This window comes from Microcaecilia unicolor, chromosome 2 (assembly GCF_901765095.1).
Source record: "Microcaecilia unicolor chromosome 2, aMicUni1.1, whole genome shotgun sequence".
In the NCBI taxonomy this organism is placed as follows: domain Eukaryota; kingdom Metazoa; phylum Chordata; class Amphibia; order Gymnophiona; family Siphonopidae; genus Microcaecilia; species Microcaecilia unicolor.
In genome coordinates this window covers 195,315,361-195,327,378 of record NC_044032.1, presented here as the reverse complement: position 1 = coordinate 195,327,378, position 12,018 = coordinate 195,315,361, and the positions used below count along the sequence as shown (strand labels likewise).

The following is a 12,018-nucleotide window of genomic DNA, read 5'->3' as shown; positions in this document are numbered from 1 at the left end:
AAGCCCGGTGGTCCTCATTGTCTGGGGGCCCAGACCACTCTCAGTCTGCCCCTGCTCTTACCTAGCCAGTTAGGGAAAAACAGTTAGTGGAGATATTCCGCAGCACTATCCAGTTAAGTGACGCTGAATTATCAGTGGCTGGCTGACTCAGCAGGGATTAACCAATCAGGAGCCTCTCCTACCAGGTTAAACCCTTTTGAATATCGACCCCTATGTGAATATGTATATTCAGTGCCACTATATATATAATCAGCAGTACTGAGTATATACATATGATATGGTCATTGCTCCAGTGCTATATATTTAGTTTAGGCCTAATGTTAAGCTAAATATGTGACATGCAATTAAAAATATAACTACAGGTAAATAGCAGCTGATGGTGCAGCTCTCTGGATAATCTGTTGTTCCACTCTCACTCTGTCCTCCCTCAGCTCCTTTATTATGCAGATAGTAACGGGCCATTTAGATACACTTTTGGCTCAATATTATTCATATAACAGACAAAAATCCATGAATAGGGAAGTTTACATTCACTGGATTCCGGTGAGCATATAATTTCTTTTGAATATCAGCCCCACATATGTAAAACAATACATTCTTTTCAAAGAGTATGTTCTCAGCTCACAAATGACCTCCAGAGAACTGGAAACAACTGAAAAAGAAAGCAAATGTGCACCTGGAACATCTCTGGAAATGAAAACACAATGGGGCTCATTTTCAAAAGAGAAAAACGTCCAAAAAGTGGCACAAATCTGCATTTGGACATTTTTCTCACAAAAATGTCCAAGTTGGTATTTTTGAAACCAGTTTTTAGACATTTTTCTATGAAATCCATCAGAAGTGCATTCAAATCACAAGGGGGCTTATCAGGGGCATGTTAAGGGCGGGGTCTGGGTATTCCTAACACTTGGACGTTTTTCTGCCATAATGGAACAAAACAAAAACATCCAGGTCTATAAATTGGATGTTTTTGTCTAGACCTGTTTTATTAACGAATAAGCCTCCAAAAAGTGTTGTAAATGACCAGATGACCATTGGAAGGAATCAGGGATGACCTCCCCTCACTCCCCTAGTGGTCACTAACTCCCTCCCATCCCCCAACAATGTTATTAAAAACATTATTTACCAGCCTTTATGCCAGCCTCAGATCTTATACTCAGGTCCATTAGAACAGCATGCAGGTCCCTGGAGTACTCTAATGGTGGGTGCAGTGCACTGCAGACAGGTGGACCCATGCCCATACCTTCCCATACCTGTTACACTTGTGATGGAAACTGTGAGCCCTCCAAAACTCACCAGAAACCCACTGTACCCACATATAGGTGCCCCCTTCACACAAGGGCTATTGTAGTGGTTGGTTTTGGAGAGCTCAGCAGACAAGATAAGGGAGCAACAGTGAGATGTGAACCTGGGAGCATTTATTTGAAGTCCACTGCAGTACCCTCTAGGGTGCCCCATTGCTCTCCTGGGATGTCTGTGTGGGCAGTCTACTAAGAATGCTGGCTCCACCTACATCCCTATGGCTTGGTGTTGTGCATTTTTCACTTGGACTTTTTTTTTCTTTCAAGAATGGACCAAAAAGATAAATGCACCAAGCACAAAAACATATAGCAAATACCCATTTTTGAAGAAAAAAAAAGATAGATGTTTTTCTGTTTTGAAAATTCCCCACTTGAATTTTGGATGTTTTTAGCAAACCTTTCACATATAATTTCATATTATAAAAGAAAAATTTCTGCACAAGCAACTGAAACAAGTTCTGTCTTGAAAACTGCTCTCAAATATTTGCTGCCCCTATTATTGCTTCTGCAGCTTACGCTTGAAGCTTTACTAAACAATCATCAAAAGAGTTTTCCTGGCTTTACTCTCTCTTTCATTGTATACCTAAACCTTTCCTGCATCAACACCACCTGATATATTAGCAAAATCAAAGTATCTGTAAAATGACATAATTGGTCTGTGTTGCTCCAGGTACTTGGTGCTTCCCTTCCTCGATTTGACAGTTTTCCATCTAATTATACACGTCCACCTATTGTAGGTGTGTCTTCTAGAGGAGCAGAATCAGGTAAGCAAAATATATCATCAAATGGCTTTTCCAAGAAGTAGAGAAGGCAACTACCTAGGAACCGCTGCCCCTCCCCTACCCCAGAAGTCAACCCCACTGCTGATAGTCAGAAATAAACCAGATATGTAATGCCAGTCACTGGAAATGACCCAACAGTGAATATTTTGGCTCAGCGTTGACTACAGGAAGCAGCCCGGCTACCTCCCTGCTGTCTGAATATCTGCAGCAATGGCACTAAAGAAGCAGTAAAGCAACACCAGGAAGAGAGGAAATAAGACTCAATTCCCCAAGATAACTGCAATGTAGACAAGAGAGGAAAATTGAGCCCCATTATTCAAAGGCCAATATTCAGTGCCTGTACCAGATTAACTAATCGGACATATGACTGCTTTCTATGTGGCCTTACTTACCCAATTAGTTACCTGGGCATCAGCATTGAATATGACTGATGGATTCTATATAGCGCGCCTAGCCTTCCGCGCTGAAATCTAAGCATATTTTATAGCAACATGCATAACTTAATTAATTTAACAAGCTAATCAACGTTAATAACAGCACTTAAAAGCAATAATGAGCACTAATTGGCAATAATTAGAATTTTATGTGCACAACTCGCTAAGCATATTCTGCAATAAACTGCACCTAACTAAGCCTAAATTCTAATGTGGCTAGTTCAAAAAGGGCATAGTTATGGACAGGGAAATGGGCATTTCATGGGCGTGCCTAAATTTATGTGCATAGTTACAGAATATGGCCCAGTGTGTGTAAATCTACGTGCTGGGATTTACACCACATTTTTGTTGGTGGAAATAGAAGTGCGTAGTTCGAGGCACTGGGATATCAACTAAGCGTATTCTATATACCGTGCCTAAATCTAGGTGCCGCTTATAGAATACACTTAGCCGAAAATATTTACTGCACAGATTTTTTTAGGCATCTTCTGGTCATGAATGTCTAAATTTATACTCAAAATTTCATTAACCTCCAGATTTTATATATATCACCCCAAATTGGGTGTTGATTCAAGATGTTTGCCCAATAAATTGGGTGCTAATTGGCACCAATTTGAACTGTGCACACATCTTGCTATGTGCTATTCTATAACATTGTGCACCCAAATCCCATAGTGCGCAACCCAAAAGGGGGCATGACCATGGAAAGTGCATGGACGGGTCAGGAGCGTTCATAAAATTTGTGCAGTGTTATAGAATACTGAGCAGGTGCACCCAAATTGGGCATAAGGAATTACACCTGGTTCAGCAGGTATAAGTCCCAGGGGCGTAGACTTTGGCGGGAGAGGGGTCCAGAGCCCAAGGTGAGGGGGCACATTTTGGCCGCCTTTTTTGACCCTCCCCCCCCCCCCGCCAACCCTTTCGACCCCCTCTTCCTGCCGCAGCTGTCAGTACCTTTGCTGGCTGGGGTCCCCAACCCCCACCAGCCGAAGTCCTCTTCTCTGGCACAGCCGCGTTGCTGATCTGCAAGGGCAGGCTTCTGTTTCTGTGAGTCTGATGTCCTGCACAGAAACAGAAGCCTGTGTGGCCGCATTGCTGATTTGCAATTCTGATTATAATAGATAAGATCACTTGGCCACCTAGAATATTGTTACTCAGCACAAGGGGATGGGATTTTATATACTACCTTTCTGTGGTTACAATCAAAGTGGTTTACATATTATATACTTTATGTTGTACTTGGTGCAATGAAGGATTAAGTGACTTGCCCAGCGTCACAAGATGCTGCACTGGGAATTGAACCCTGGTTCAAAGGTTACTGCACTAACAATTAGGCAATTCCTCCACGCCACTACACCCAACCACTCAAGCTGTCAGGCTGTCCATAATGTATATGTATGTGATAGATCTGCTTGCACTGCCTACTCGGTATGCAAATCTATATTATAGAAATATGAGGGGAGATAAAACATTTGTTGGTATATTAACTATACTTTAAATATTATATTTATGAAACTCATAAACAAAAAAGGTTGCAAAGAGATTAGGCAATGGGTCTGTGATTTTACATAGAAATTGTTCTCTGCTTTATCTATAAGGTCCTAGCAGAGATGCCTTACCCATGGATAGTTCTTCTTATGTAAGTCCATATGCCGATCCAGAGGAAATAAGACCTAAAACTGTTTACTTAAGAAGAGAGCAGCTGATATTGGATGATATTGAACTTGGTTCTGGAAACTTTGGTACTGTGAAGAAAGGAATCTTTAAGATGACAAAGTAAGTTCCTAGTATTTAACTTTGAACATTATGCACCAAACATTTTTTTCTCATAAAGGGCCTATGCTCTCAAATACTTTCAAAATTGTATTAATGTGCCTATTCTTAATTTAATGAAGGGGAAAGGGAAATGATATACTGCCTTTCGGAGGTTTTTGCAACCACATTCAAAGCAGTTTACATATATTCAGGTACTTATTTTGTACCAGGGGCAGTGGAGGGTTAAGTGACTTGCCCAGAGTCACAAGGAACTGCAGTGGGAATCAAATTCAGTTCCCCAGGATCAAAGTCCACTGCACTAATCACTAGGCTACTCCTCCACTCCACTAAGCAGTTAGTACAGGAATTGTTTCATGCTGTTAGCACATAGCCATAATAATCATTGACATGCTGGTGAGACAGCACTCACTAATTTACATGCTGACTGCATAGAATGTTATGGAACTGGTCTGGTGGGCAGTGGGCATGGACTGTATGTTGTAGTTAGCTATCTGAGTAGAGGAAGTAAGTGCACTGTTAGTAAACGTTCCATACAGTAAAGTATTTTTCAATGTGCTAACTGTATGGGAACATGCTGGGAATACCCCCCCCCCCCCCCCCCCCAACAGCACACAGGCTTTGCACTTACCACACAGTAATTATTGAACAACCCTTAGTAAAAAGGGCCACTAAATTTTAGCATGCACTTACAAAAAAAAAAAAAGTCCCAGTTGAATATATATAGGTTTTCCCTGATTCTATAAAAGCCGTCAAAAATTCCATGTGCAAATTTAGCCATGTTCCCAATTTGTGCATGGAATTTAACTGAATAATGAGGCAGTTACTTCCAAAACAAGCAGTTATTGGCACTAATTAGATTTAATTGGGACTAAAGCTCGTAAATTTAGGCACAGTGCAAAAAAAGAGGCACAGAAATGGGAGGCTCATAGGAGTTTCGGGGTGGGTAGAGTGCATGGTTTTGAGTTATGTGTGCAATTACAGAATAGAGTGCTCAGCGCATAAATTTAGGCATGGGGATTTGTGCCATGTTTTCATTAGTGTAAATGGCCACACCTAAATGTGCACATGACCTGTCCACTTAAGCATCAATTCTTTAAGCCAGTCCAAAATTTAGGCGCAGCTTACAGAATACCGCTTAATATTTCTTATGCCATTTATTAGCTTTTTAGTTGCCATTTATTAGATTTTTTAGGTGCCATTTATGGAATTCCCTCCTTTATGCATCTGCATTAACCAAAAAAAAAAAGCATAGCATCTCAGTGGGTGGAAGTTATACAAGGTAGTGCCTATGTAATACAGTAAGAATATTCAGTTCTCTTTTACTCAGTGATCCTCTGCATTGCTTTCAGATGGTATTAAAGCAAGAGTATACAATATTATTGGCAACTGATCATGACAAAATGGCCAAATGAAAACAAATAAAATGAAAATTCCCATAAACAACATAAAATGAAAACTTTCTTGCTTCTAATCTCTAGTACACGTGGAGGGGCATAATCGAACATGAACGCCCATCTCCATGGGCGTCTATGTAGAAAACGGGTATGTGAAGAGGCGGGACAGACCGTATTATCGAAAAAGATGGGCGTCCATCTTTCATTTCGAAAATACGGTTTGGACGGACTAAATGCCATGGATTTGGTCCCTTCTGAGATGGGCAGGGTGTTTTTTTGTGATAATGGAAACTAAAAATGCCCAGCTCAGAAACGTCCCAATCCAAGCCATCTGGTCATGGGAGGGACAAATGTACAGCACTACCATAGCTCTTAGGGGTGAATGGGGCAACTACATGTGGGTACAGTGGGTTTTAGAGGCCTCCCATTTACCACCATAAGTGTTACGGGTGGGGGGGATGGGCCTGGGTCTGCCTGCCTGAAGTGCACTGCAGTACCCACTAAAAGTGCTCCAGGGACAGGACATTGCTGGTGTATAACCTTGGCACAGCAGTTGACACCTGAAGACTAATCTCGCTGAAAACATCCTTTATTTGAATAAGCACCTTTACTCACAGTTAACTGCAGATCAGAGGTTGTGAGATTAGCAGTAGGTCCAAGCTGGCAGAATGGTGTACAATGCCCTCTTTCAGCAACATTCAAGGTAAGAACTAAGTGCTATAACGTGGCTAACACATGAAAGGGATCTAAAAGTGTCTTACACAAATGGCCACTACCTCATGGACTACCGGAAACAAAACAGGGCACACTCTGACCCAGTAAGCAGAGGGAAAAGCACCACGAGAGTAGAGCCTACCAACTACCAACATCGTGAGCATTTAACACAAGCTAGTGGAATCATGGAGCCCAATACCCTACACCCACCACAATGCATTGCTGATGTGACTCTGCAGTGCCCTTAACAGAAAAGGTGTCACACTCACCCGAGACCCACATCAGAACCAGGGAAAGGCTGTCAGAGGATAGATCACATTCTGCTGTCATGGAGGTGGGTACGGCATTTGAGGCTGGCATACAGGCTGGGAAAAAAGTTTGTAAAGTGGGTTTTTTTTGGTGGGAGGGGGTTAGTGACCACTGGGGGAGTCAGGGGAGGTGATCCTCGATTCCCTCTGGTTGTCATCTGGTCAGTTGCGGCACTTTTTTGGGACTTGGACCTGAAAAAAAAGGGTCCAAATAAAGCGGACCAAATTCTCGTCAAAAATGCCCTTCTTGTTTCGATTATCAGCTAAAGATGCCCATCTCTCCTCGGCCGATAACCACGCCCCAGTCCCACCTGCGCCACGCCTCCCACATGCCCCATGATCTTTGTTCGTCTCCGTGACGGACTGCAGTTGAGGACGCCAAAAATTGGGTTTCGATTATACCGATTTGGCCGCCCATGGGAAATAAGCCTTATAGACAGAGTCTGGGTGGAGCATAGGCAGGACTCATATTACTTGCATCTAAATTGTAGGTATGTATTTTTGCTTTTACACTAGTATTCTATACAGGAAAGTAGTTGCCTATATTTGTTTATAGATGGGCTCTTACCAGGTGCCTTCTGGGTTCCTATTTGTAGATGATAGCAGTTATAGAATTACCTACTTGCTGTTCACTAGACTATGTTTGTTTTACTATGGATCCAAATATTTAAATCTATCCTGCAGGAGTGTTATGAAACATGGTGGATGCCTTAGCAGTTATCACTGGAAGCATCAAGACTCCAATTTTCTTATCAGTTGCATTTTTGTGATGTGATTGTATGAATTGAAAATGGTAAACACAAAAGACATAAAGAAAACCTCAAAATTTGACTGGCTAATTTAGGCTGATCTTAAGCTGAAACAAATCAGCTTCAGTTACTGCTGAAAATCAACCTAAATGAGCCTAGCTTAAAGTTAGTCTGCTAAATTTAGAGAGCTGAAACATAACTAACTAAACTTAGTCAATTGCACTGATAACCATGCTAGCCCACTAAACCTTCTTCCAACCCCAATTATACAGAGCCCCCCCCCCCCCCCCCCCCCCACTTTGCAATCCCCATTGTCTCCTGCTACATTCAAAAAAATTAGCAGTGTTCAGCAGTTCCTCTGTGGTTCCTCTCCCCACACACACTCTTAAAAGTCCAGTAGAAGTGAAAGGGAAATGGGACTTGATATACCGCCTTTCTGAGATTTTGCAGCTACATTCAAAGCAATTTACATATATTTAGGTACTTATTTTGTACCAGGGGCCAGTGGCGTAGCCAGACAGCCAATTTTGGATGGGCCTGAGCCCAAAGTGGGTGGGCACAATATTTTCTCTGCCCTGCCCTACTGCAAAATATAAATACATTAGCTAATAAGGTTCCTCAATCTCTGTCAGCTGAAGACTTTCTGTCAAGGTGGCCAGAACTCCCTTTGACCAAACTTGGCAGGCAGCAGCAACATCCATAAGCCACTGATGCAAGGACCCTATGCGTGCTTAGCTGTCGGTGACTCAAGCATGCTGTCACTGACTGCAGAGCTTGGTAGAAGGAAGTTCTGGCCGTCTTTGGAGGAAGTCCTCAGCTAGGGAGGCTTGGGATACCTACCAGCTATATAGCAAGGGTCAGAACTGGTGTTAGACATGCTAGGGCCCCCTCCCTGATCCCCTCTCCTCACTGCCTTCCCTCCGATTTCCCAACCTGCCATTACTGTCACACCAACAGACCCTCACCAAATACAGAACAAGGGATCACATATCAGAAATAAAAATATTTAGACAAAAATTGAACTCGGAACCCCAAAAAGTTAAACTTAGCATGTACTTCAACACTGGAGAAATGTAGATTTCCCAAAGCCAACATACTCCATTTAAAACATTCAAAATACATTGCTTTTTTCTACCTTTGTGGTCTGGACATTGTATTTTTCCATCATGTTGGTTGCAGTTTCTTTTCTGCTTCCCTGTCTGTCGTCTTCTAATTCTCTTTCGAGTGGCTGCTGTCCATTTGTCTTCTTTTACCTTCACTACACCTGCTTCTGACATATTGACTGTTCTTATTTTTAGCTCTTTCCTCTCTTTTTTCTTCTTTCTGCCTTGCTGTCAACTCAAATTTCACCCTCTCACTGTTCTCCTCCTTTTTAGTTTACAGCTACCTATCAGATTTTCATCTTTTCTCTCACCCACTAGCTTGTCCATTTCCCCATCTCACCCCTTCCTCAGCCTTCCATTCCCTTTCATTACCATATTTCTATCCTCTGTAATCACTATCTTTTTATTTATTTATTCATTTCCTTGCCACCCTCTTCCTCTCCCTCCTGGCCTCTCCCACATGGTTCCACCATCTTCCTTCCCTCCACCCTTCTGCTCCCTCTTTCTCCCCACCCCTCTCTTGTAGCCTTACATCTCTCTGCCCCCTCTCCCTTCCCTCCTGCCCTCTCCCCCATGTTCCAACATTTCTCCCTCTCTCTTCCCTCACTCCCACTGTCCGGCATCTCTCCATCACCCTTCTGCTCCTGAATCCAACATCTCCTCCTTTCTCCCCTCGCCACCTCCTGTGTTTCTCTCTCCTTCTCATTCACCGCCAGGTCCAATATATCTCCCTCTCTCCCACTTTCTACCATTTCTCCCTCTCTTGTGCCATGGGTCCAACATTTCTCTTCCCCCTCCCCCCATGTAGCACTTTCTGTCTTCCTCCCTTCCACTGCCATGTCCAACATTTCTGCCTATCCCCCTCCCTTGTGCCCCATCCAACATCTCTCGCTTCCCCCTACAACATCTCTTCCTGCCCTCCACCATCATGTCCAATTTTCACCATCTTTCTTCTCCTCCTCACCACCCCCTGTCCAAGTCCAACATTTACCATCTATCCCCTCCCTACTACCCCCCTATGTCCAACATTTCTCCCTCTCTTGTCCCTCTCTCCTCCCAATGCAAGATTTTTTCCTTTCTTACCCCTCTCTACCCTATGTCCCACAATTCTCTCTCTCTCTCTCTTGCCCCTCTCCACCTCATGCCTGCCCCATGCAGCATCTAAATTAAGGAGACCTCCTCCCTCTCTTCAATGGGGGACAGCACCACCCTGCATCTGCATCCCTGAGCTCCCTCTCTCCCACAGCGCTTCTCAGATGCTGCCCACCTACCGCCACCACGATCCTGCATCTACCTCCTGTCTCAGCACTGCAGCAGCGGACCAGCGTTTGCGATTCATGCTGCCTCCTGCTTCATTCTAACCTGGAAGCGTCTCCCCTGCCGCGCGCCCGCGTCCTGCCCCAGCAGAAACAGGAAGTTGTAATAATGGGACGGGCGCACGGCAGAGGAGACGCTTCCGGGTTAGAACGAAGCAGGAGGCAGCATGAATTGCTACCGCTGGTCCGCTGCTGCAGAGCTGAGACAGGAGGTAGATGCAGGATCGTGGTGGCGGTAGGTAGGCAGCGTCTGAGAGGCGCTGTGGGAGAGAGGGAGGCAGATGCAGGATCGGACCAGCCTGCTCCCTCCGCTGCCGTTGAAATTAAAGTTCTCCACTGCTGGGTGGGCCTGAACCCAAACTGGGTGGGCCTAGGCCCACCCAGGCCCACCCGTGGCTACGCTCCTGCCAGGGGCGATGGAGGGTTAAGTGATTTGCTGAGAGTCACAAGGAACTGCAGTGAGAATTGAACCTGCTTCCCCAGAATCAAAGTCCACTGCACTAACCACTAGGCTACTCTTCCACTAGGGCCAGGTGTACCCACCATTGCAATTCTGCTTGCCTCCTACTGCATATGTAAGTTCAGCGGGGGGGGGGGGGGGGGAGGCGGTAGGCAGGCAATAGAACCCCCAGGGAATTGGGTTCAATTCCCACAGCAGCTCCTTTTGATCCTGAGCAAGTCACTTTTCCATCTGTTGCCCCAGGTACAAAGCTTAGGGCCTCCATTATCAAGTTGTGCTACTGGTCCCCGGTGCAGCATGCTGAGAAAGCCCATTCACTTGGCTTCGTCGTCATTGCCGCGTGGGAACCGCTAGTGCAGCTTGATAAGAACATAAGCGTTGCCATACTAGGACAGACCAAATGTCCATCAAGCCCAGCATCCTGTTTCCAACAGTGCCCAATTCAGGTTACAAGTACCTGGCAGAATCCCAAAACAGTACAATATATTTTATGCTGCTTATCCTAGAAATAAATGTGGACCTTCACTCTGTCAAGTGTAAAAAATTGCAAACAAAATATACACAAAGTGTATGAATGCAAATATAATGAACGTAGAGAATAGGTAGTTGTTGTAAAGTGAGGTAGAGTCTCATATATTCAACACGGTAATATTTTTCACTCAATAGGTGAATAACTAACTCGTGTTCATAGCTTAATCATTGACTCAGCCTCCACCATCCTATTTCTATCATTGATTCATGACTATAAGCTGGTACAACATTCTTAATCCAAAAAATACACACAACACTTATATTAGGCAGGTTGGTGCACTCTTGAACCCCGACAGGTCCCCGTTTCGTATTAACTTTATCAAGGGGAAGTCACCAATTCCGATCACGGCCTCGAATGTGTGTGTGTGTTCATTATTTTATAGAGTTCTGTCATATCTCCCCTCAGCTGTCTTTACTCCAAGCTGAAGAGCCCTAGACACTTTAGCCTTTCCTCATAGGGAAGCCGCCCCAACCCATTTATCATTTTCATTGCTCTTCTCTGTACCTTTTCTAATTCCACTATATATTTTTTGAGATGCGGTAACCAGAATTGCACACTGAATTCAAGGTGCAGTCACACCATGGAGCGATACAAAGGCATTATAACATCCTCATTTTTGTTTTCCATTCCTTTCCTAATAATAGCTAACATTCTATTTGCTTTCTTAGCTACCGCCGCACACTGAGCAGAGGATTTCAATGTATCATCAACGATGACACCTAGATCCCTTTCCTGGTTGGTGACTCCTAATGTGGAACCTTACATCACATAGCTGTAGTTTGGGTTCCTCTTTCCCACATGCACCACTTTGTACTTGCTCACATTAAACACCATCTGCCATTTGGATGGCCAGTCTCCCAGTCTCGTAAGCTCCCCTTCATTTTTTCACAATCCTCTTGTGATTTAACAACTTTCAATAACTTTGTATCATCAGCAAATTTAATTACCTCACTAGTTACTCCCATTTCTAGATCATTTATAAATATGTTAAAAAGCAGTGGTCCCAGCACAGGCCCATGTGGAATCCCACTATCTACCCTTCTCCATTGAGAAAACTGACCATTTAACCAGTTTTTAATCCATAATAGGATACTACCTCCTATCCCATGACTCTCCAATTTCCTCTGGAGTCTTTCATTAGGTAGTCCA

General features: G+C 43.9%; 1 protein-coding gene across 4 annotated transcripts in view; it reads left to right on the top strand.

The window, feature by feature from the left end:
- Positions 1-12,018, top strand: part of SYK (spleen associated tyrosine kinase) — a 240,231-nt gene that overhangs the window by 190,965 nt on the left and 37,248 nt on the right. For all 4 annotated transcript variants that reach the window (XM_030193604.1, XM_030193603.1, XM_030193605.1 and 1 more), the window contains 2 exons: positions 1,972-2,065; positions 4,116-4,293. In XM_030193604.1, coding sequence (XP_030049464.1) covers positions 1,972-2,065; positions 4,116-4,293 — 272 coding nt within the window. The remainder of the gene's footprint in view (positions 1-1,971; positions 2,066-4,115; positions 4,294-12,018) is intronic.